The sequence below is a fragment of the Halichoerus grypus genome, chromosome 8, assembly GCF_964656455.1.
Source record: "Halichoerus grypus chromosome 8, mHalGry1.hap1.1, whole genome shotgun sequence".
NCBI classification, from domain to species: Eukaryota; Metazoa; Chordata; class Mammalia; order Carnivora; family Phocidae; genus Halichoerus; species Halichoerus grypus.
In genome coordinates this window covers 111324409-111350751 of record NC_135719.1, presented here as the reverse complement: position 1 = coordinate 111350751, position 26343 = coordinate 111324409, and the positions used below count along the sequence as shown (strand labels likewise).

General features: G+C 37.4%; 1 protein-coding gene and 1 long non-coding RNA gene across 4 annotated transcripts in view; one reads left to right on the top strand and one right to left on the bottom strand.

Annotated features, from left to right (window-relative positions):
- The window catches only part of LOC118521247 (uncharacterized), a 36441-nt gene extending 17113 nt beyond the window's left edge, over positions 1 to 19328 (top strand). For 2 of the 3 annotated variants that reach the window (XR_013440715.1, XR_013440713.1), the window contains one exon: positions 301 to 13185. This is a non-coding gene — a long non-coding RNA (uncharacterized LOC118521247). Of the gene's footprint in view, positions 1 to 300; positions 13186 to 17645; positions 18096 to 18340 lie in introns of those variants that run through there. The other variant, XR_013440714.1, reaches the window with a different exon arrangement.
- On the bottom strand, positions 2242 to 25918 carry PSMA3 (proteasome 20S subunit alpha 3). The gene is made up of 11 exons (XM_036117478.2): positions 25760 to 25918; positions 21666 to 21748; positions 15114 to 15237; positions 12293 to 12394; positions 12138 to 12211; positions 9754 to 9826; positions 8891 to 8956; positions 6518 to 6564; positions 4258 to 4325; positions 3076 to 3140; positions 2242 to 2408 (listed from the first exon to the last, which is right to left on the bottom strand). The coding sequence occupies exons 1-11, from the start codon at positions 25778 to 25780 to the stop codon at positions 2364 to 2366; spliced, it is 768 nt and encodes a 255-aa protein (XP_035973371.1). The 5' UTR covers positions 25781 to 25918; the 3' UTR covers positions 2242 to 2363.
- Positions 25919 to 26343: the final 425 nt, after the last annotated feature.

The following is a 26343-nucleotide window of genomic DNA, read 5'->3' as shown; positions in this document are numbered from 1 at the left end:
CCACATAATAATCTAGGCATTGCAAATACAATACGGGTAATGGTAGAGCGCAGGAAAGTAAAAATAGAGATCAAGTCTGGGTTCCATTTCCAAAGGTCAGGAATTCAATAGAGAAATATCTGATTGAGTGTTCTGTATTAAGATTTGATTTTCATTTGTGGATTTTCTCTAGTTTCTTAATAGCATCTGGATAAGTGGGTGTTTTTACAAAATGAGAAGAAAATATTAATTTTTAATCTTAATTTGAAGTGCAAAACATATTGATGACCTACAGCTTGATTTTTGTCATTTATTTTTCAGGTCCCTTTATGAATGATGGAAATAGAAGCAAATGGATAGGCTTATCAGATAAGTGCTTTAATAGTCTAAATATATTTTATTATTTGTAATCTCTGAACCAAAACTTTGTTCTTTAAAACATTTTTTATTTCTCTTTTTAGGTAATACCAAGAAGGTTTACAGTAATAAGGTACTGGAATTTTTTTTTTTTTTTTAAGATTTTTATTTACTTACTTGAGAGAGGATAGCAAGAGAGAACACAAGCAGGGAGGAAAGGGAGAAGCAGGGTCCCTGTTCACAGCTAGATGCAGGGCTTGATCCCGGGACCCTGAGATCATGACCTGAGCTGAAAGCAGACGCTTAACTGACTGAGCCACCCAGGCACCCTGGTTCTGTTACCTTTTCTGAAAATAAATTTGTAGTCTTTTTTTTTTTTAAGATTTTATTTCTGAGAGAGAGCACAAGCAGGCAGAGCAGCAGGCAGAGGGAGAAGCAGGCTCCCCGCTGAGCAAGGAGCCATATGTGGGACTTGATTCATGACCTGAGCCTAAGGCAGATGTTTAACTGACTGAGCCACCCAGGTGTTCTTGTAGTCTTATCAAAGTAAAATGTACCAGCTTTCCCCCTCACCCCCCAAGGCTAATTGTATTTCTACAGTGCAGTTACAGTGCCCCCACTGTTGAGCCTAGATATCCATCCTATATAGAATATGTATAAAAGTCAACTGCCTCATAATAGCTGAAGAACCAGGTGTATCTGGTTATACAGTTTTAGATTTATCTGATGTTAGGGCATCTATAGTTTTAGGTGGCTTTAGCTGTTCAAATTTAGGTTTCTTTAGAGCCAGTGTCTATTCTTTTAAAAGGCTATTAGCTATATATACTATTGTGATTTTTTTTTTTTTTTAAGTAAGCTATGCCCAGCTTGGGGTTTGAACTCACAACCCTGAGATCAAGAGTCACATGCTCTACCACCTGAGCCAGCCAGGTGCCCCTATACTGATGTGAATTTAAAAAACAAAAAAAAAATAAAAACAGACTCACAGCACAGTAGAATATTTATGTGCCATTCATACTTTGGAAATGTATAGAATGGCCATTAGATTGGCTTAGGGAGCTTAGGGATAGTCAGCTTATTGATTAGGTGTATAGATAGACCCAATTTAATATTGTTTAGGTGTTTGTCATTCTTAAATATGTAAGTTGTAAAATGTAGTACATAATTTTACATAAAAGCCATGAAAATGACGTAATAGTTTTGAGTTGTTTGTATAGTAGTTAGCTATTCATGTATAATGATTTGCTATTTGAACTTCACAGATGTTCAAAGTCCAGCAGTATCCTGCTGCCAAACTCAATGAGTAGATTACCTTCTTAGGAAAGCGACAGTTGGAGTGATAGTGGCGTGAGCCCAGTAAAGGGTGTGTATACCTGGCATACTTGGCCTGAGTTACAAATGGTTTCTTCTCTGAGTACTACTGTTCAGGTTATGACAGTTCTTGTAGGCCTCAATACTGATTATATTCTAACTTCTTGTTTAGCATAAATTGTGGGTATTTTAATTGAACGGGTATTTTAATTGAACTTTACACATCAAGAAATTTTTTAAGTGACAGGATAGGTCCTTAAATCCACTCCTCACCACAATGAAAGGGGGAAAAAATTCTTCACTCTCCAACCTAAAACATCTTTCTTTTGTGTCACACTTAAAAGTGGCTGATGACCAACAATAATTTCACTAAATACAAAACTGGGTAATGGCATCAAGTAATACCTACTGAGTTGGCAGGGACTTACTGCACAAAACCCAGTGATAAATGATCTTTAGATTCTAGTTGAGTGATGAATGGAGCTTTGAATTAATGATTCCAAAGCTGCCTTTTGCAGTATCTTAAGGAATTTTTCAATAAGCGTAAACCTTCATTTTAATACCAAGGAAATATATACTCAGTTATTCCCCAACTTCAATCGTTACAAGACAAAAATTTAATAATGCAAATTGGTCAGTGGGTAGATAATAATCCACAGGGATAAAGAGTTACACGGGACTGTATTAGAAATTTAAAATTGATGCTGAAGTAAATGTTACATATTATCATCATCTGATTCATCTTCTTCCTTCAGTGATTCCTGTTAAGAGAAAGATAGTATTTAAAATCAATTTTTAAAATATATTTTTTAATTTTTTAATTTTATTATGTTAATTTTAATACTGAATCTAATTAAACACACTGAAAATTCTTTATAACTGAAGATGAACTGACTTAGAATAACATACCCAAGCAAAGAAAAGGATAATTAAGTGTATCCAAGCAAAGAAAAGGGTAATTAAGTGTATCTTTCTTTTTTTTTAAAGATTTATTTGACAGCAAGAGAGGAAGCACAAGCAGGGGGGTGGGAGAGGGAGAAGCAGGCTTCCTGCAGAGCAGGGAACCCGATGTGGGGCTCAATCCCAGGACCCTGAGATCACAACCTGAGCCGAAGGCAGACGCTCAACCGACTGAGCCACCCAGGCACCCCTAATTAAGTGTATCTTGTTCTAACAATCGACTGACTATATTCTTGATAGAACACACAGTATGAAAGCATTAAATGTCCTGGAAAACCCTTACCATTTTCACATACAAAGTTTTTGGAACCAGGGCAACCCTATCCCCACGGAGTATAACCTAGAAAATTTCTAACCTTAGTTCAGTTCAACTCTTAAGTGTTATTTAATAGAAATCAACCAAGTTCCTTTATTATTCAACACTTACTTTCATACTTTTAGCTAGAGTTTTCACACACTGCAGCTTACCTTAGCATATTTCTCTGCCTCTTCCCTTATATCTTTTGGAACAATTTCATGTCTTCCTTTTGTTACTGCAAATTAAGCCATATATTTAAATGAATTAGAAATGAGGACTACGTTGTGATTTCCAATACAATAAAATCTACCCAATCCATACATATAATCTACCTAATGTTAAAAGTTGTACTATGAGTAATACCAGATGCTCCGAACTTGTGTTGTTTTCTCCACGTAAGATTAAATCTGTCCAAATTTAGCTCTTATGAAAACAAATTATACAAGGATTTATCCTGATGCTATGATAAATTCTGAGCATTTATTAATGTGCAGCATGATTAATTTTTAAAAAGCTAGTCTTGAAATCCCATCCATGGTTACCATTGTAAGGAAAAAAAAATTGGTCATTTTTCAGTAAATGAATGCTTCAAAAAAGTAAACCATTCATAACATTAAGTCAATTAGGCAGAACTTCCCCCCTTCAAAAATACTACCTTGTAAGTTTGTTCTGGCTTTCTTTGTATTAGAAAGGCACTGAGTGGTAGGACACACTTTGGCACTACCCATTGCACTTGAACTTATGCATATTTCCATTACTCAGCAATTCTACTCTTGGAACAGAAATGCTACATACGTATACTAAAATTGTTACACAGGACATCCACAGCTGCACTATTCATTATAGTTAAAAAAGCCCACTGGAAAGAGCCCAACTAACCAGCAAAAGAGGAAATGAATAAATTGTGCGGTATTTGGACAATAGAATACTATACAGCAAGGCAAACGAACAAATACTGTACACAACACAAACAATGCTGAAGTAAAATCAGGGATAAAAGGATATACACTGTAATTCACTTATATAAAACTGAACAACAGGCAAAACTACCTATGAGTTAGAATTCAAGGTAGTGGTTACCTTTGGGGAGAAGGTAGAGAACTATAAATTCAAAGAGGCCCAAGGGGTGATCTGGGGAACTGGCCTATTTGTTGACCAGAGAGAGGACAGTGGTTATATGAGTATACCCATGTTATGATAATTCATCAATTCATCTGTTATTTGTATACTTTTTTCTGTGTGTATGTCATTACCAAATTAAGATTTTTAAAAAAGGGGAAAAACAGGCCCCAATTTTAAATTAGGTTTGGTACAGATGACTCAGAGCAAATAAATGTACAAAAATAACTTACTTTCACCAACCCAGCTGAGCTCTAATTCAAAAGCTTTATCCTTAACTTCATCATGTACTATGTAAATTCTGGAATGCAAAAGGGAAAATTAACATTTACTTGGTCATTTACAAACATGCACCCAGTCAACACAAATTAGAACACCCATACCTAATACAAACATTTATAAAATTACAGACACATTGTAGTATATATTTATGAACACTTCTAGAAAAGATAACAGGCTGGGTGGCTTAGTCAGTTCAGCATCAGTCTCTTGATTTTGGCTCAGGTCATAATCCTCAGGGCCAGGACCCTGCTTGAGAGTCTCTCCCTCTACCCCTGCTCTCCCTGTTTTTAAATTAAATTTTTAAAAAGAAAAGACAATCACACAAGGATGGATATATAAAATTAAATACTACAAAGGAATGTTTACAACCCAAGTTGTTTGATAGTTTAATTACAGACACACAACTCAAAAAGATACCTCAAAAGGAACACAGATTCAAATGGGGAAAGGCCATTATTACAACTGTACCTTTTCAGGATATTTGTTTATTCCTTTCATTAAATGATTATTTTTAAAACAAACTTACTAGTTTGCAATTATTACTGGTCTCTTCAATCTGAAGTTTCTGGCAGGTATCCTTTTTAAACCCCTTACCCATTTTATAAGAACTATATGCCCCTTAACCTAGCCTTCCAACTGTAATATATGCCAGATTGCAATAAACAAGGAGGCAGTGTCACACAACATTAAAAGTATCAGAGCAAAGCTTTCTTATTGTACCTTTTCTACCATCTTCACACACTTTTGGAGGATATTTTTAAAGCCTTGCTATAATACAAGAAAGCATCTTAATTTCTAGACTAAGTAAAAGATACATAGTGCTCCATTTTATTAAATGATAAGGGGATGGCTTTCCTACATGGAACTAATTAGTGTCTACTGTTACACCTAAACATAAAAAGCTGTGGTAAGGGCTAATTTCCAGAAGCACTTCTCAGTGAAGGAAATGGAGTTTATCACATTTAAACTGTTGTACAGGGGCACCTGGGTAGCTCAGTTGGTTGAGCGTCTGATTTGATTTCCAGAGGTCATGATCTCAGGGTTGTGAGACTGAGCCCCAAGTTGGGCTCTGCACTGGACATGGAGCCTTGCACAGGATTCTCTCTGTCCCCCCCCAATAAAAAAATAATAGTAAAAAGCTGTTGTACAATTCAGTGAGGATTATCTTCCAAGTGGTTCTACTGTAAGGTAATTCCCAGAGTTGCTCATGTTATTAACTGACAATCATAGAGTGGGTTCTGCTGCTTCACAACTGGAAAGGAGAGGGGTCTCTTGGTAAAAGTGGGGGAGGGAAGATAATGTGGCAGTAGCAAGAGTGATGACAAGACAAAATCATAAAACACTTCAGTATTTTATTACAACTATCAGTTTAGAAGAGATTAAGGGTACCATTTAAATATATATAAATATATAATGGAGCCTCTAGGACTTTATTTTCCTCGCATGTAAAACCTGAGACATTTGCACAAACTGCTGACTAAACCATGTTGATGTAATTCTAATGTGAAATAGTATGTTTATTACTTTTAAATCTGAAAAGCTGGCTGCAAAACTTGCATTTTATTGGATTTTTTTGAGATAATACATGCCTACATTCTTTGATCCGGAAGAATCATGAATTTTTTGAAGCATTCCACTCAGGTTTATGGACTTAGTTGTTACTTATTGTAGTCACATAAGCATTCTACTCTATGTACCTGTAATATGAACCACTTCAGGCTTTTTTAAAGCTGTTTTTAAATGTATTGAAATACCGCTCTTCTCATCTTCTTAGAAAAGATTTTATGACTAACATATCTTGCCCCCAAAAAGACAGATTGTATAAAGGAGCCAGGTTCATGGTTCATGTGTAGAAATAACTAGCTATAAACCTAAAATAAGTTTGTAAACCACATTCCTATTACTGGGATTTCTGAGATCTGAGAGAGTAGGAGTTATCAAATGAAGCTCCTAGAGGTCCAAATGTATCCTCCTACTCTTGAATTCTTTTACCTAAATAGCTTTATTTTGTCAAAAGCTATTTTTTCACATCCCATTCACTATCACTTGAAATATGGATATTCTCCTTAATGAGACTTTTTAGAATGTTAAATTCACCTTCTAAAAATTAGGCACGAAGTTATTTTAAAACACAAAACAGACCTTTAGAATTAATGTATTAGGTAAGGTCAAATGAAATATTTGTCAATGATAATAAAAGTTTCAACTTACATTTTTGCAACTTCTTTAACAACATCACGGCAGGTCATTTCTTTCATCTGTAGAAAATAAAATATTGAGTCATGAGTCAAAAGAAGTACTTTCCACTTACATAACTATTTTCAGATTCTTTTCACAACTTTGTCAATAACCCATATAAAATCAAAACCATGATACTGAATTTAAGAATACCAGTCTTGTTAGGAAATACACAAATCTAGTATGAAGGACTAACTACAAAAGCAATTGACATGGGCTTCAAAAAATTACTCCTGGAGGGTGCCTGGTGGCTCAGGTCTGACTCCTGATTTCAGCTCAGGTTGTGATCTCAAGCCCTGCATCAGGCTCTGCACTCAGTGTGGAGCATGCTTTGAGATTCTCTCTGTCTCCCTCTGTCCCTCCCTCCCCCTAAAAAAACAAATTGGTACTGGGAGAAGGGTAAGACTTACTTATTTGTGAGAATGGGAGGGAGAGCACAAGTCAGGGGGAGGGGCAAAGGGAGAAGCAGACTACCCGCTGAGCAGGGAGCCCTATGCAGGACTCACTCAATCCCAGAACTCTGGGATCATGACCTGAGCCAAGGGCAGAAGCTTAACCAACTGAGCCACCTAGGCAGCCCCCCTTTTTTGGGGGGGGAAGACTTAAAATAAGATAATTGAAATTCAAAGTGTGAGCCTTAATTATATCATGGTTTGAAAAAGTTACAAAATGACACTTGAGAATACAGAGGCAGTGTGATTACAGACTATTAGGTGTGATAATGATATTCTACAGAGATGAATACTGAAGCATTTAGGGATACAGTGTCACTGTAATTGTTTCAAATAGTTCAAGAAAAAACAAATGGATAAAACACTGGAAAATAACTTCAATCTAGATGGAGATAGTTGTGCTATTCTCTGATGTTTAAATGTTTTCATGTTAATTTGGGGGTGAAGTGGAAAAAAAGAATACCTATCTCTTCATATTTTTTCCCTTATAGGTTAAGTTCTATGATGAGTAAATTAATTTTATCATAATAAAGGCAAATTTAAGCAAACTTGAAAAAGCACATTTTTTCTTTAGATTTATTTTTTTGAGAGCACAGGAGTGGGGGGAAGGGCAGAGAAAGAGAATCTTCAAGTAGACTTGAGTGTGGAGCCCAACTCGGGGCTTGTTCTCACTACCCATGAGATCATGACCTGAGCCAAAACCAAGAGTTGAACGCTTAACCAACTGAGCCACCCAGGCACCCTAAAAAAGCACATTTTAAATGACAATTATATTTTTATATATGTTCATGAAATTTTTATTTCATAACATTCTTGGTAAGCAACATCAGAAGAAAAACAAGCCAGAGCAATGATGTAGAGCATGGGTTGGCAAACTCCTTTCTGTAAAGAGCCATATGGTCCATATGGTCTTTGGTCTCTGTTCAAACTACTAAACTCTACTTTTGTAGGGTGAAAGCAGCCAGAGACTGAATGTGACTGTGTTCCAATAAAACTTTAGAAAGAAGACAGTGTGCCATAGTTTGCTGACCGCTGATTTAGAGCATGTATTTGTCATTAAGTATACATACATGCTCCTCAAAGTGATGTTTCTCCATTCTTAGCTAGGATATGTTGGTAGTCCTGTATCTTGTTAGGATTTAACCTCAGAAAGGATAGATGACTGCTCTAAATACTGTATTTTTCGTGTGCGTGCGTGCGTGCGTGCGTGCCTGCCTGCCTTTAAGGGAAGTTTCTGATAAGAAAGAGTGAGCAAATACTGTTTCAACACTGAGTTGATCAATTTGGCTGAAATGAAAACAAGCACGTTAAAACAAAAACTTTTACACTAATAATTTATGGCTCTTGGGGGAACAAAAAGTGAGGAGTTGTAACAGGTTTTATGCCTTATCTAGCTAGGAACAAAGAAAATAGAAGCAGAAGGACACAGACTGTTCATGGTAAGACTTCACAGACAAAAGCTGTGCTCCAGAGAAGAAACGAAATAGTAAAACACCAGAGCTCTCAAACTAAGTAAGGCTCACAGAGCTCCCTCCAGATTTCTTAGTCTCTTATATTCAGAAAGCTCTGCTCAAAACAGCAAACTAGGGCGCCTGGGTGGCTCAGTTGGTTGGGCGACTGCCTTCGGCTCAGGTCATGATCCTGGAGTACCTGGATCGAGTCCCGCATCGGGCTCCCTGCTCGGCGGGGAGTCTGCTTCTCCCTCTGACCCTCCCCCCCTCTCATGTGCTCTCTCTCATTCTCTCTCTCTCAAATAAATGGATAAAATCTTTAAAAAAAAAAAACAGCAAACTATACTCTATGTATCCTTAAATGAAAAGGTTTCATTTGTGGTGATAAAACTTCACTACATGAGGATAATGTTACAGGAAAATTCAAGCATTAAGTATATTACCTGAAGTTTTTCTATTTCTGTCTTTGCAGCTTGCCTGGCTTTGCCAATGGCACAACCCCAATAACCCTATTTAAAAACACACACACAAAATACAGATATTAAGTAAATTGATACAATATCCTAAAATCATTATTGGCTATGACTGTCTATTTAAAGGTTAACAAAAGGATGTTAAATGACTTTCAAAAGTAAGTATGGAGTATTAAATACAAACATGTGTCTAATGAACACTAGGGGGCTCAAAAAAATTAAACAATTCTAGAATAATGTGGATTATTTTTAATAGAGGTGCTATACAAGAAAAATTAACATCATTATATATACTTCATGAACTAGAGATGTTTTTGAGATTAGGAATGGAAAAATTTTTAGCAGTATGACAAAAAGAAACAGGTAATTGCTCAATTCAATACTCTAAACCATTTTTTATTATACTGAAAAAGTTTTTTAAATGCAAGGATTCCCATTTATACTTGCATATAATAACAAAATATAAAATCTTTTTTGTAATTAGTAAAAACCATAAATATGTCAGAAGAGAGGTAAGGTAAGTAAAAATGCAAGAAATCCCACTTAAAATCCTTTTTTTTAAGGGAAGGTTTTAGTTTTAAGACATTGTTAATATTTATCACAATAAAGGAAATACCACATATTGAAATTTTTATGTTCACTATGTAGTTTCTGTAAATAGCATACTGAAGGCGATAAATCTTTCCTCTGCCTCATAACCACAGGTGGTCATGATAAACAAGAAATTGTTACTTTCTTTGAATTAATTTTAAAGAAACTTCATGTAATCCAAATACATGCTAATGAGATACCATTAAACTAGAAATAGGAACTCATGATTCAAAATTACTCACATATGAAACTCCTGACGGGTCAATCATGTAGAGCTGTGCACCATCATTCACACTGTAAGACCCTAACATGAAACTACATGAAAGTAAATTAATAGTTTAAACCATGGTTTTAATACCATAAAAATATTAAAAATTCAGTAAACAGAAAATTATACTTTCTAAGATAAACGAGTACACATAACTTATAATAAACACTTTGATGAAGTAATTTCAAAAAACTAGTATATACTTGAAATTGTTCAAAATTTATATGGCTTTGTTTAGTACTAAACTTGCTGATGAAACTTTCCTGGGAGGACAGCAGTGTAGACAAAGGAGTAATGACAGAGAAAAAACTAATGAGAAGGCCCAAGAGGTAAAGGCATACACATGAAAAAGCCAAGATAACAAAACTAACAGAAATACATTCAATCTGCCTCAAACTCTTGTTACATCCCTCATTCTTTCTGGGCTGTTCCCCAATATTCCTCCAGTTATTTTTCTACAGTAATCCAAACTCATTTAAAGTATTTTAATATGCTCGACAAATTAAAATTAGGCTGTTAAACAATCATATGAATTAGTGATTTTCTGAAATTTGGATTTAGTTTATCCTAGTAGAAAAGAAACCAGCTTTATCTTATGTATCAGTTCATGTACAGACTACTGTAACAGTAGCTGTCCAATTCCCACCCCTACAATCATTTCCTTCCATATTCATGAAACTTACCTTGCAGAATATATAACTGGTTATAATTTTAAAGCCCTTCCACGTTTCCTTAGTATGGAACACAGACTTCTGTATGATCTTGCCCCTTCCTACATCTTCAGTATCCCTCCTACACACCAAGAATACTGACTAGCTCTGCATTACCTGAAATGCCCATGTTGTTTCATACCAGTCCCTTTGCATGAAATACTCTTACCATTCCATCTACATCTCACATTCTTTTCCTTGCCATCCCTCCAAGAAAGCAACCATTCCCTAATTGGTGCTGGGCCCACTATAGTCAGTGTATATCCTATCATCTATAAAACTGTATCAATGAAAACTTATTCATGTTTGTGTCCCGCCCTCTCACACATATCTATGACTATCTCATAGTTTATGCTCAATATTTACTGAAAAAGTTCTCCACTATTCTTATTCCCTTAGAAATAGAGAAATGATGAATTCAGAGCGTTGAAAGGTTAAAAAAAATTGAAAGGTATTCTATGAAGTCTAAAAGCAAAGTGTTTCAATGTAATTTAAGTGAAAACCTTAAGAACAACTAATATAAAAAATGTCCACAGGCCTAACTTACTGGTGGTAGAATAAAACTCAGATTTTCGCTAAAACTCTGTCCTCAGTAATTTAAATATGACTGATAATAAACAACGGAAAGGCAGGACTGTAGCTAATAAACTTTCTACAGCCTTTTAAGAGTGGCAAGCAATCAGATGTTAGTAAATGTTTGACTTTGATCAAACAAGGACTGTTTATTTCTTTAAAGTTACAAACTAAACATGTCTTTTTAGGAAAATCTAGAGTGATGACAGGTCTGAGCCCTATTTAAATATTTACATGTATTTCAAGTCTTGATGCAACTGAATCTCAGCTTCCCTCCCCCCAAAATAAAAATACCAGCATTTCATCTTAACAACAGAAATAGGAAACTGACTAATGAGAACTATGAAATGCAATTTTGTATGGATTCACTATGGACTGCTAAACTCCCAATTAAGAGCACTGCACCTAACTGCTTAAAGTAAGTGCAGCCAATGGAAATTAATGAGAAAACTGAAGTGTCCCTTTAGTTGGCTACCTAATAATGTCAAGAGAGAATATATTTAAAGTCCGTTTGTTGTTTCCTGAAAATGCTGGGGTCTGACACCAGAGAATTTTTTTCTGGTTTTATTGAGAAATAATTGACATGCATCACTATACAGTGTACAGCATGATGGTTTGATTCACATGTATTGTGAAATGCTTACAGTAGGTTTAGTAAAATCCATCATCTCATAAAGATACAATAAAAAGAGAAAAAAACTTTTCTCCTTGTGAAGAAAATTCTTAGAATGTATTTAACAACCTTCCCCTATGTCACACAGCAGTGGTAACTAGTCGTCATACTGTACATCTCTAGCACTTACTATCTTAGAACCTTTATACCTTTGACCACCTTCCTCCAGAGAATGTATTATAATCAGATTAAAGTTATTACTAGGAGTTCTGTGTTTTATTATCACTCCAAATTTGTAGAGTCTTTTTCATTATTCAGAGTTTTTGTTTTGATGTACAGAGTTTCATTTAATCATTGCCCTAATACTTCTTGGGTCATAGCTCATACTTTTAAGGATATAAAAGGCTAAGATACTGGGGAAAACAGTACACATCTAACTGAATATCTCACAGAATTTCATACCTGCAGCCAAAAGGTCGAACGGCACTGTAGAGTGTATATGCATGTACATACATGGCCACTCTGTCTGCAAGATGCTATGAGGGGGAGAAACAGAAGAGCATATCAGCAAATTTCTATTACTGTTCAAAAGGCTCCTCAACATATTATCAACTTACTTTTAATGGAATGTTATAGCCAAAATTAGATCTAAAGTTGGAAGCTTCTTCTCTTGCAATGTCTGCTAAAGAACGAGCATCTGCCAACAAACCCGCTACTGCCTGAAAGAAAGGAAGTACCAATTTAGTAGATAAATACATTCCTAACACAAATCAAGGAGAGTGTATAATTACTGTAGGCTTACTTTATAACAAGCATCACCATTAGAAATAATTTGGCTTAAAGGTCTTTATAAGGCATTCTGGCATTCTGATTGGGTGGGATCAAAATAAAAGTATGGAATTATAATTCAGAAATTTACCAGGTGTGACTTGTTTGTTGAATGACGACATTCACAAGGAGTATTTCTACATTTAATCCTCCATGTCTCCCAATTTACCAGTTCACTATAAATAAGCAACAACCAGAATAAAACTGCTGGTCTTGATGAGGACTGATCTCTATTTAAAGTAGTTCTGTGTTCAAATTACTAAAGGTTTTGGTCTAAAAGGCACAACCTCAAATCTTTTTCAGCTTACGATTAAACTGCAATGACAAACTAAAACATGACAAACCACACATCTTCCAAGACTGGTAGCTTACAACTACAGTTACCAAACCACGTGCTGAGAGATGCTAGGGCACCGTACTGAACTCAGTTATGGAACACCTGGAATTTGGGGGATAGTTGTTGAAGTAGTTCAGTTTCAGCATTAGATCATTCAGTATTCCTTTTAATGCCATCATATTGTTAAGCACCTGGGTTGCTGCGATAAAAAATAAGTACCAAAAATCCGTGTGGAACAAGAAATGGGGGGGGGGGCCCACACATAATCTGATTCCAAAGTTTAGGAAGTTGTGCAGTGCACATTAGTAACTGTGATTGTTTAAAAATAAAAATATTTTTCTTTAATCATTATGTGTATTTTTTTCTCTTATAAGCTACTAAGTTTTTAAGACATAAACACTAAGTCATTTGGACCTAAATTCATAATAAGAACCACTGGGTACTTATTTTCGCATAGGGAAGCCATGAAAAAAAAAACTCACTGAAATACTTAGTACTGGGAACCAAGAAAGTCCAGGAACCACCAGCTCAGGAGATTTACAGAATTTCAAAGTAAGTGATATCAGAATAACAGGCTTTTTTCTACTGCTACCTATTAATAGTAGTAGTGATGAAAATTTCTAAAACATAGTGAGCACTTATTACATGCTAAGCATTTTATGTAATTTTTAACCTTGTAACAACTGTTATGAAGTAGGTCCTATTACTACCCTACTTTTGCAGGTGAGGCAGTTGTGTTTAGAATAACTTCCCCAAAGTTACCCAGCCAGTAAGTTTCACCATTTAAAGAATCTTCTATTGTTTTGGAGAAAGCTTACTGTGAAGTCCAATAATTCCCAAACCACTTGAAGATGACAACTGTGGAGACAATATTAACCCTTCATTATCTCCAACCCTCTTCAACATGTGATGTTTTGCCATTCCAGCTATTAGGAATGCCATCAGTTTCCTGGCTTTAAATAACAAATGGAACGAATTTTAAAGTTCTAAGACAAAGTTTTCCCATCACTAAAGTACCTTTAAGCATACATGATTTTTTTCAAAATACACCGGCCTAACGTTTGTTTTGTTTTTACTAAGTGAAAGAATGCATAATTCACTAGTTCCCTCCTATCAGCTGGGTTACAATCTGGCAAGTTTCATCAAAACATACCAGTTTCATATTGTGTGTCAACTATACTCAAATTTTAATAAATAAATAAATGTAGAGGTCCAAATGACAGAAAAAAAGTCGTATCAGTTTCACTGGCAGTAATTTGTTCAGGAGAGAAAATATGTTCAGAAAAAATAATCACTGAAGAAGCCAAAAAAAAAAAAATTATCTGTAGCTTTATAGTTTATTGCTTATATTTTATTGGTCCTTTTTGTGTTTGTAACACATCTCATTTAGAAATACCAAAGGTAACAGCAGAATGAGAGGGTCCTATAAGATCTCACCCTGCACAATGGACTCTGAAATAACTCGCAGACCATGCAGACCCCAGTCTGAATCCCATTTTATTTCTTTACCAGCTGTGAGTCTTGTTTTCTTATCTGTAAAAATGGGATTAATACTACTTTCACTGCGATGTCAGACTTAAAGGAGATAATTTATGTAAAGTGGTTCTAGCACACACGTCTTTTCTTCCTTGCCTTTTCAGTAAACAGAGTTAGAATCACTCCTTTAATTGTTTTGCTTATTGTCTGACTGAACAAAGTCTGACATCTATACAGAATGACTTCAGTATATACCAGTAATGTATTTATGGTTTCACTTGCAATTATGCAAATCAGTCACTCAAGACACCAGCTGCATAAAATAAATACAGTGATGTCTATGAAGCTATTAAAAAGGATGTGTTCACTTTTCCTTTCATTAAACATCCTTTCTTAGTGCTCCACCTTACTAAAAAGGTATTCTCTGATAACATCTTCAATATGACAGTGATCCCCACAAGAGATATGAAAAGCTAAAGATTCTATGCCTCTCAAGCATTCACCTTATCTACACTGCCAAGATCTCTTTCCTGCACATACTTCCCACCCCTCTCTCCCCTCGTCCCTTGAGGCAATTTGGTTTTTCATATACGTCTCCAATCAGGTTATAAGAACACTACCTTTCTTAGTGAACTGTAACTCTCTCCGATTACTTCTGTGGCTGCTCTCTAATCTGTTTCTGCCTCAATGCTGAAGTAATAAATGGGTTCTTATAATCACATTTTAATATATTCTAAACAGTTACTTCACAAGAAATTGGACAAGGCAAAAAGGAACATTTTTTAAATATGACCTACCATTCCAACATGCCGATCAACATTAAAAAGTCGTTTGTTGGAACCTTCTTCATAAAGTTTAGAAAGGACTAACTTTTCTACCCCAAAGACAACGCCATCTTTACATCTGATTCCAATAGCTGTACTGGAACAAGTAGAAGAAAATCAATTTTTTTAACAAAATAAAAGAAACTTCATAAATTAAACCCATAAAAATAGGTAACATTTAGTTTTTTACAGCATGCTAGTACTTTAAAACAAATACATTTGAAAACTAGAAAGAGGACAACCTAAAGTGTGATAAATTAGGTCCATATAAATGAACACCAGGTGACCAAAAAAAATCTAGCATACCATGACATAAAAAGATGTTAATACATATGCGAGAAAAGATGCCAACAAAATATGTACAAAATGGCAGAGTGTCTGGCATATGATATCCATATTATAATAAATGTTGATTTAGTTCATGTCCATTAAAAATGGTACATAAAATGCATAGCAAAGACAGGTTATATACAAACTTAAAAAGTTAACAGTGACTAATCTAGGTGGAAAGCTTAGAATTCTTTTGCTAATTTGCCTTTTCTGCAACGACCACTGCTTATAGCAAGTATATGAAAGAATATAATACACATTTTATACAACTGCTTAAAACAAAATGGATCTTAATCTCTGAAATGTGGAGAAATTATATTCTACCGTTTCAAGATAAAAATACATCATTAACTTTTTTTTTTTTAAGATTTTATTTATTTATTTGACAGAGACACAGCGAGAGAGGGAACACAGGCAGGGGGAGGGGGAGAGGGAGAAGCAGGCTCCCCGCAGAGCAGGGAGCCCGATGCGGGGCTCCGATCCCAGGACCCTGGGATCATGACCTGAGCCAAAGGCAGACACTTAACGACTGAGCCACCCAGGCGCCCCTCTTCTGAAATCCTTTTAATAAAAAGGGAATTCTGATGAGAAACCAGAAAAATGAACAGAGCCACACATATATATATTCCACAAAAAATTTCAGGCTTCCCTCATATTTCAGGTATTTTCAATGGCTCCCTTTCCAGTTTAAACTCCTTGGCCCAGCTTTCAAAATTCCTGAGAATCTACAAATTAAATTTGTAGCTTATTAAATTTCCTATTATAAATCCCACACACTACTGAATTCAACCTCACTAACATGCCCCAAACACCTATGTTCATTTTTGCTTTTATGTCTTTGTTGAGGTTTTCCTGGGTTCGAGAATACACTTCCTCCTCACCACTGTATATTTAAATAATTCTCCACAAACTTTTGCAAACTAACTTGAACTTAAACTCTACAACCTCAGGTAGCCTTTCCTAATTATTCCAAGTCATCGTCATTCTCACTATTTAAATCTAAAACATTGCTTATTCCAAACTACAAGTTCTCAAAGTATGGTCTGTGAACCCGAGCATCCCTGAAAACCCCTTCGAGGGGGTATGGGAGGTCAAAATTATTTTCGTAAGAATACAAAGACACCATTTAGTTTTTCCCACTACGTGGACATTTGCACTGCTGGTCCAGCGCAGAAGCATTCGTGGGTCAAACTGCCGGCACTTTAACACAAACCAAGGCAGTGAAACAAATGGTAGCAGTGAACTACTAATCACTGTATTTTTCATTTCTATGCTCTCACATTCAAAAAAAAAAGCTCACACAGTTAAAAAATTTTGTTGGGGCGCCTGGGTGGCTCAGTCGTTAAGCGTCTGCCTTCGGCTCAGGTCATGATCCCAGGGTCCTGGGTTCAAGCCCCACATGGGGCTCCGTGCTCCGCGGGAAGCCTGCTTCTCCCTCTGCCTCGCTCCCCCTGCTTGTGTTCCTGCTCTCGCTATCTCTCTGTCAAATAAATAAGTAAAATCTTTAAAAAAAAAAAAAAAATTTGTTAAGAATGTCCTTAAGAATGACGCCTGAATGGCTCAGTTAAGCGTCCGCCTTTGGCCCGGGTCATGATCCCAGGGTCCTGGGATCGAGCCCCGTGTCAGGGCTCCCTGCTCGGCAGGGAGCCTGCTCCTCCTTCTGCCTGCCGTTCCCCATTTGTTCTCTCTCTCTCTGATAAATAAATAAAATCTTTAGAAAAAAAAAAAGAATGTCCTTAAGAAAGCAGTAATTTTTTTTTTTTTTTAAGATTTTATTTATTTATTAGAGAGCGAGTGAGAGAGAAACAGCATGAGAGAGGAGAGGGTCAGAGGGAGAAGCAGGCTCCCCACTGAGCCGGGAGCCCGATGCGGGACTCGATCCCAGGACCCTGGGACCATGACCTGAGCCGAAGGCAGTTGCCTAACCAACTGAGCCACCCAGGCGCCCCAAGAAAGCAGTAATTTTTAAAAGCTGTTTTAAGATTAAAAAAAAAAGCAATAATTCTACTAGATGACAACCCTTGAGTACCTGTCTTTTTATTATTATTAAGGAAATGGAAGATACTCAAACATAAAATATGGTTGCCTAAAGGAAAAAGTACTGGTAAAACTGTTAAGTTCTGAACTTTTTCTTTTTCTTTTTTTTTTTAAAGATTTTATTTATTTATTTGACAGAGAGATAGAGAGCACAAGTAGGCAGAGTGGCAAGAAGAGACAGGGAGAAGCAGGCTTCCCGCTGAGCAGGGAGCCGGACGTGGGGCTCGATCCCAGGACCCCCGGATCATGACCTGAGCCAAAGGCAGCCGCTCAACCGACTGAGCCACCCAGGCGCCCCAAGTTGTGAACTTTTTCATGGAATACCTGTTTTTACCATCAAGCAATGTCAGACAAACTACAGTTATTTACACTTACATACGTATATGGCAGACTTTTTTTTTTCCCCCTAAAATGAACAAAATAAGCCTGTCAACTTCAAGGAAAAATGGACAGTATTTTGTTGCCTGTGATAAGACTCAAGTTTTCAAGCATAAATTGGAATTTTAGGAAACATATTCATCACCGTGAGTTCGTCTGTTTCACAAAACTTACAAATTTTTATAATCAGATCAGTGGTGATATTAACAAGTGTGATGTTTCCTTTTTTTTTTTTTTTTTAAAGATTTTATTTATTTATTTGAGAGAGAGAGAATGAGAGACAGAGAGCATGAGAGGGAGGAGGGTCAGAGGGAGAAGCAGACTCCCTGCCGAGCAGGGAGCCTGATGCGGGACTCGATCCCGGGACTCCAGGATCATGACCTGAGCCGAAGGCAGTCGCTTAACCAACTGAGCCACCCAGGCGTCCCTTTTTTTTTTTTTTTTTTTTTTTTAAGTGTGATGTTTCCAATTGTTCCAATAGATAGATGAAAAATATCAAATTTGGAAGATCTGTTATAGCACAGTGAACCAGTATTTTCCAAATGACTAACTTACATGCACGGGTAAAACATCTGAAGCGCAAGACAGTCCAACAGATTTTAATGTAAAACTACAAAAAGTTCATCATTAAGTTTTCAGAGGCCACACTGCAACTAACCTTTAAAAAGCTATCATTTGTCCAGTTTTGGTATAGCATCAAAAAACAACATCCATAATTATCTGAAAAGGCTATTAAAATATGCCTCACTTTTCCACCTACTTATCTGTAAAAGCCTTGATTTGCTCCACAGGCTTCAACAAAAGTAACAACATATTGAAGCAGATATGAGAATGTCTTACATTAAGCTTCAATTAACAACTGAGATTTACAAAAATGTAAAACAATACCAGTCTTCTCACTACACTTGTTTATTATTGTGAAAAAGTTACTTTTCATTAAAAATGTTAATATTAAATAGTTTACTTAATTTAAATTACTACTTACATTAACATGCAACTGTGATTATTTTAAATGAATTAAATATTTTTTATTTTCTCAGTTTTAATTTCTAATATGATAAATATTGACAGATCCAATAACATGCATAAATAAAAGTTCACTGGTCATGGTAGATATTGATGGAACTAAAGCCTAATAAATAAATGCTCTTTGAAGTCCTCAATGTTTTGGGTTTTGGTGTTTTTGTTTTATTTTTTTACAAGTAAAAGGGGGTCCTGAGATCAAAATTCTGTATAATTTTTGTTCCAAGCACTCTAGCCTTCATTGTTACATTGCACAATCCTCCTTTAATACCTGGGCTCCTCAATGCAGCTAATGGGGAAAATTATAATTTATAATTTAATCTTTCCATTTTTTTCTTGTGTATATTACCTTCTAGGGGAATACTTTGATAAAATAGTTAGGATCATGGTATATATACTTTAATAAAGTGCTTTTAAGTATTCACTTATATGTCATTGATTATTTGTTTTAGTAGTTCCTTCCTATGCTTAACACAATAGGTAGTCAGGGGCGCCTAGGTGGCTCAGTAGGTTGAGCATCCCATTCTTGGTTTCGGCTCAGGTCATGATCTCAGGGTCCTGGATCTAGCCCTGTGTTGGGCTCCACGCTCAGCGGGGAGTCTGCCTGCCCCTCTCCTTCTGCTCCCTGCTGCCCCCACTCATGCTTGCTCATGCTGTCTCCCTAAAATAAATAAAATCTTAAAAAAAACACAACATGTAGTCAAAAATATTTGACTTTTAAACTCCCAAGATTAAATTTCTTTTCTTTAAAAGAACTGATCCGCCCCCACCATTTTTAAAGATTTTAAGTAATCTCTACACCCAACACAGGGCTTCAACCCACAACCCCAAGATCAAGAGTCACATGCTCTTCCAACTAAACCAGCCAGGCACCCCAAGAATTGATCTCCTTTTGATGCCAGAATATAATCCTAAATATTTGACTAAACATTTTCTAACTATTAGCTTGTATGTCACACTATTATGAAAATTAATATACAACCTAATTTTTCCATTTTCCATTCTGTGCCCAAACAGCACTTAAAAATCGTCCAAATGTTTTTACATATATTTCATTCTTATGGTAAAGTATGTTAGGTAGTTAGGGTAGAGGTCTACATCCCAATTTTATAAACAAAAATAACATTCAGAGGACTGAACAGAGGCATCCTATATAATATTTCCATTAAGCAGCAGCTAGAAGGAAAATCTACATTTTCTGATCCTCATTCAATATTCTATTATACCCCTTTAAAAGAGGAACTTCTGTGGTATTTTTTCTTTATGCAGAAAAAAATATTCATTTTTAATGTTTTAATTTTTAATTAATTTGCTATAATGTTAACTATTTTAAGCCATATTTAGAAATAACTTTACAGAAAACAAATTCCGAAGACACATAGATCCTCATAGCCTAGTCTCAATTTTCTGTATTACATATGGTTTCAAAATGTATCTCCAGTTTTTCTCAATCAAGACTTCCTTTTCCAGCTTTTTAAACCAGTGAAAATCCAACACTGCAACAGAGGAAGAGAAAAACAGTAACTTTTTCCAAGTCTTTCTCCAGCTCCCTGGTCTAAGGGCCTATCTTCTGTTTACTAGGTCAAAAAAAAAAAAATCCTTGAAGAGATGTGAATGATATATTATGAAATATATATATATATATATTTTTTTTTTTAAAGATTTTATTTATTTGACAGAGAGAGACACAGCAAGAGAGGGAACACAAGCAGGGGGAGTGGGAGAGAGAGAAGCAGGCTTCCCGCCGAGCAGGGAGCCTGATGCGGGGCTCCGATCCCAGGACCCTGGGATCATGACCTGAGCCAAAGGCAGACGCTTAACGACTGAGCCACCCAGGCGCCCCTGAAATATATTATTTTTTAAAAGTCTCTTAATTCATCCCAAAGATTCCAAGATACAATGATCATGTAAGTATAACTGACTGGAAAATTTCTTCAATAAAGGACTTAACAATTTGTCAAGAAGCTAGTAATTTAACCAAGATGTTACACGGGTACCAAGTAATCATTTTGGCGCATTACTCTAAGCAATGAAAGAGTGAGGGAAGTGAGTCCAACGGAAGATATCTTAGTGCTCCTACACATTTTGGAGTACAGCAGCAGAACAGAAAAAAAAAAAAATCCTACTGGGACAAACCTGACTAACTGCATAGGACATTTAAAACACAAGTAAAGGGGCGCCTGGGTGGCTCAGTTGTTAAGTGTCTGCCTTCGGCTCAGGTCATGATCCCAGAGTCCTGGGATCAAGCCCTGCATCGGGCTCCCTGCTCGGCGGGAAGCCTGCTTCTCCCTCTCCCACTCCCCCTGCTTGTGTTCCCTCTCTCACTGTGTCTCTCTCTGTCAAATAAATAAATAAAATTTAAAAAAATAAATAAAACACAAGTAAATAAAAGATAAAATGACAAAGCAACAAACCTAATGGCCAAGGAAACGAGGAAATAAATCAAGAATTTCAAAAATGAAAATGGGCTAGCAAAGATGATAATGAATTTGGTTTTATACACTACATTTGAGACACAGGAGCACATCTAAGTGGATTATCTCGGAACCAACCGCAAATATAGGAACTGAGGTTCATGGAAAGATCTGACCTAAAAAGAGATCTGGAAATGACTAATAAATTGAGATTATTTTAGGGCAACTATTATTTTGTGTCAAAGTAACATAACAAAGCCTAATTACCAAAAATATAGAAAAGGAGATATTTAATACCTAGTTAAAAAACATGCTAAATTCCAAGTAAAACAATGTTTCTTACCTACTATTTTCCACAGCCTTCATAGCATATTCAACTTGAAAAACTCTTCCATCAGGAGAGAATGTAGAGGCTGACAGGTCATACTAGGAAGAAAAAGGCAACAATAAGCTTAAATAATGTATCTTTGGCAGTAATAACCTCACCATCTTTCTTTCTAAATGGGATTACCCATCAGAAATGTGTGTTAAGGGGCGCCTGGCTGGCTCAGTTGGTAGAGCAGGCGGCTCTTGATCTTAGGGACGTGAGTTTGAGCCCCACCTGGGGTGTAGAGATTACAACAGGCAGGCAGGCAGGCAGGCAGAGGAAAGCAGAAACGGGTGTGTGTTAAATCTCAAAGGTTTTGCTTTGAAGAGGAAAAGGAAGCATGTCAGAGCAGCAACAGCTCCTAAGAAGAAAGCTACTTTAGATGTCTGCTATTGAAACGCTGGCTTGGTCAGTAGAGCATGCAACTCTTGATCTTGGGGTTGTGAGTTCAAGCCCCACGTTGTGTGCAGAGACAACTTAAAAAGAAAAGCAACAGATACAAATCCTAGTTTAAGTCAGAATTTTTTTCACACAGAACACAAAGTTCATTTTTGTACAAAATGGAGATACTCTGGATTCCAGACCACCACAGTAAAGTGAATAAAATGAGTTGTCTGGATTCCCAGTGCATATTAAAGTTATATTTCGGGGGTTTTTGTTTGTTTTTTGAGAGAGAGAGAGAAAGCGTGAGTGAGGGGAGAGGTGGGGGGGTGGGAAGGAGAGAATCTCAAGCAGGCTCCACGCTCAATATATAGCCTGACAAGGGACTCAATCTCAGGACCCTGAGATCATGACCTGAGACAAAATCAGGAGGTGGATGCTTAAGGGGCACCTGGGTGGCTCAGTCGGTTAAGCATCTGCCTTCGGCTCGGGTCATGATCCCAGAGTCCTGGGATGGAGCCCCGCATCGGGCTCCCTGCTCGGCGGGAGCCTGCTTCTCCCTCTGCCTGCCGCTCCCCTGGTTTGTGCTCTCTCTCTTTGATAAATAAAATCTTGAAAAAAAAAAAAAGAGTTGGACGCTTAACCAACTGAGCCACCCAGGCGCCCCTAAAGTTGTTTACACTAGACTGTAGTCTAAAAAAAGAAAACAAAAAACAATGTACATACCTTAATTAAAAAATACTTCTTTGCTAAAAATTGCTAACCATCATCTAAGCTTTCAGTGAGTGGTAATCAATGATCACAAATCACCATAACAAACTTAATAATGAAAAAGTTTGAAATATTTTGAGAATTACCAAAATGTGACACAGACACAAGGTGAACAAATGCTGTTGGAAAAATGGCACCAACAGACTTGCTTGATGCACAGTTGCTACAAACCTTCAGTTTGTAAAAAAAAAAAAAAAAGAAAGAAAAAAACAATGCAGTATCTGTGAAGTACAATAAAACAAGGTATGCCTATAGTATGGTATAGTAGAAATAGAACTAAAGTCAGAACATGTTAATTCATTGCTGTCGCACTAACAAACTGTATGACCTTAAAGAAAAAATATAGCATTCAAACATTTGATAAGCATCCATTACATGTAGTCACTATAAGGAAATATAAAGAATACTCATTCTTGAAGTCTTTCATTTTCAAAGGAGACCAGGCACCAATCTAGGAGCTGGAAACCAGATAAAGGATTATGATGAAAATTCAGACAGGGTGAAGTGACAGTCTGAGAGCCTAGTACAGACAACCTGATCAGGGAAGGCCTTGCTAGAGCAGTTATGTTTAATTACTTAGGCTTAGCCAGACCTAAATAACAAGTAAGTAGCACTTTAGGATATGGAGGGTAGAAATAAGCCTAGCACAATGAGGGACAAGAAATAGGCCACTGTGTCTTGAGCACTAAGTGGTAGAGAGAAGGATAAATCATATCAGAGGCATGTAAAGACCAAACTATTTTGAGTCTCCTAGGCTGAAGCAGGAAGTTTATATCTTATTCTAAATGCAACTGGAAGTCATTGGAGTTTAAGCAGGATGGGGGGGGGTCCCGGGGGGTGATAGGATCTAATTTTTTTTTCAAACTTCATCTAGAAAACGAATTGTAGAGGGAACAAGGATGGAAGCAGAAATCAAGTATTCCAAAGGTAGTGGTTTAGACCAGAAAAAGAGAAAAAGACAGTATTTTTGAGGATAAAGTTAAAAAAACAAAACAAACAAAAAAAAAAACACCTTGTTATTGGATTGGCTCTAGGAGTAAAGAAATTAAACGTGAATCATGGACCTTTTTCACTTGAGCACTTAGAATTGGACCATTCACTGAGCTGAAAATTGTAGAAGATGCAAAATGGCAAGGGGACAGGAAAAGCCGAGGTCTCTTTTGGACGTATAGTTTGAAATGCCTATTAAACAATCAAGTGGAGGGGCGTCTGGGTGGCTCAGTCCCTTAAGCCTCTGCCTTCAGCTCAAGTCTCAATCTGGGGGTCCTGGGATAGAGCCCCACGTCCGACTCCCTGCTCAGCAGGGAGTCTGCTTCTCCTCTGCCTCTGCCCCTGCTCATGCTCTCTCTCTTGCTCACTCTCTCAAAAAAATAAATTAAAAAATTAAAAAAAAAAACTAAAAAACAACAATCAAATGGAGAGAAATGTCAAGTAAGCAGGTCTTCTTCATACCTGGAGTTCTTGGGAGAAGTGAAGACCAAAGATATGCCTTCAACAGTGGTGCTTCCTGAGTCTCAATTTCCTGATTTATTAAACGAAGATTAACTCTACTATTGTAATACCAAAATACCTCCCATGTTTATATTTATCAAGTATTTTTAAAGAGTTTTCAGGGGGCACCTGGGTGGCTCAGTCGTTAAGCGTCTGCCTCGGGCTCAGGTCATGATCCCAGCGTCCTCGGATCGAGCCCCGCATCGGGCTCCCTGCTCGGCGGGAAGCCTGTTTCTCCCTCTCCCGCTCCCCCTGCTTGTGTTCCTTCTCTCGCTGTGTGTGTGTGTCTCTCTCTGTCAAAAGGGTTTTCAGAACAAAACACTATTAATTGAAGGTAATATTAATGTAGTTGCAAAATCAATTTGCTACAATATGCTTAAATGAGCATCTACTAATTTAAAAATGTTATGACATAAACTTAGCATCTCATAACCGAATGAATTAAACCATTCGAAACATAAATCGCCTATTATCAAACTCGGAAAACCAGTATCTGGCCTTAATGCTGAGTATCAAAATCTTTTTTAAAGTGGAACTGATGAATTTAGAAACCCATTATTTAATGCCTCTAGTGCACACAACCAATAAATACTTCTAAACAAAAACTAGATTTCCTATATGGAAAAATACATAAAAAGAATAAGCAAAAGACTGCATATGTACAGTACGTTTAACACAGGAAAGTAGTAAACTGAGTAATAAGTTAAGAAGTCCAACTCCAAAACCCTCGAGTCCATTAACAGACGCGGTTAAGTCCCTAGCTAATGATTTAAATGTTTACGGTACTGATATCTCCAAGTGATGTTAAGTAATTTGTACAGGAAAAGCTGGGACAAAAGAAAAATGTAAAGGACTCTTCAGATTTCACTTTTCAGACAATTTTTCTATTAGCTCTGCCCCGACAGGGGTTCCAGGGACCCCTACTGAGCGGACGGTCAGTAAACACTCCAACGCAAGATGGGGAAGGCCCAGTGAGTCAGCAGCACCCCGGGACCTGCAAAGACGGTCCACAGAAAGCTCCGTCTCAGACCCTGGAATCTCAAGCCGCCCTGCCTCAGTGGTTCTCAAGAAGCTCACTGTTGCCCAAACCCTGCACACGCTATTTCAGGCTCCACGAGTTTCTACTTTCGGTTTCCCTAAGCGGCTAAAGAAAGTGACTCAGCGATCCAAAGCGGCTCCCAATCCTACTGCTGCGCCGCCAAGCCCGCTACACCTGAGCTGAAAAGCTTCAGCTCACGATCACCGCAAACGAGGGCCTACAAATTAGCGCAGGAAAGACTGCCGGTGACCGGACAACTGGAAGCGGCCCACTTGGCCGAAGGCAGTCCCGCCGCACCCCGAGGCGGCGCACCCCAGGCGGTCTGTCCGAGTTCCCTTCAACGCTGATCCGTCAGCTAGTCCGTTACGCCAAGACACAGCAAACTCACCCCAGTCCCGATGGAGCTCATCGTGATGAAACCTCCGGGGCACCAAGGGCTTCAAGGCCTAACGCGCTCCCCCAATACCGCAGCCCGCAGACTAGTAACAGGCTCTCTCATTGGCTGCTCTTTCAACCAATAGCCTTCCCCTCCGAGGCTCTTTCCTCCAAGTCAGCCCGAGGAACAGAGGATTGTGGGAAAAAGGGGGGGAATTGAGCGTGGTGGGCGGTGCGCGTGTACAGAAGCGAAGGAGGTGGGGTAAGGGGAGGGTAGCCGGGCTTCCTTCTTATTCAGTTTCTGTCAATCTCTGTGTCGCTGAGCCACTCACAGGTAATCGACTTGTTTGAGGAGGGGCTCCATTCCATTTCCTAGAAATTATTATTTACCTTTTATATTATCCCCTTCTTTCGCTACTTTATTCTTTCTTAAAGCAAAACGGAGAGATGTTCTTACACTCCTACAAAGACCAGAGAAAGTGATAGGGGAGAGGTCTCCCTTCACCCTGGGAGTCCTGGTTCCGACCCAGTATCTTGAGGGCATCCCCTTCCCTTTCTCACAAGAAGGAAGGAAGTTTCACTCTAAAGTGCACGTGT

What these genes read in the sequence shown, in the direction of transcription:
- PSMA3 (XM_036117478.2), bottom strand. Translation starts at nt 25,780, where the DNA reads ATGAGCTCCATCGGGACTGGG. An exon ending in AAGGCTGTGGAAAATAGTAG is followed by an intron (nt 15,238 to 21,665) that starts GTAAGAAACATT and finishes TACTTGTTCCAG; the next exon opens with TACAGCTATTGGAATCAGAT. An exon ending in TTGATCGGCATGTTGGAATG is followed by an intron (nt 12,395 to 15,113) that starts GTAGGTCATATT and finishes CCTTTCTTTCAG; the next exon opens with GCAGTAGCGGGTTTGTTGGC.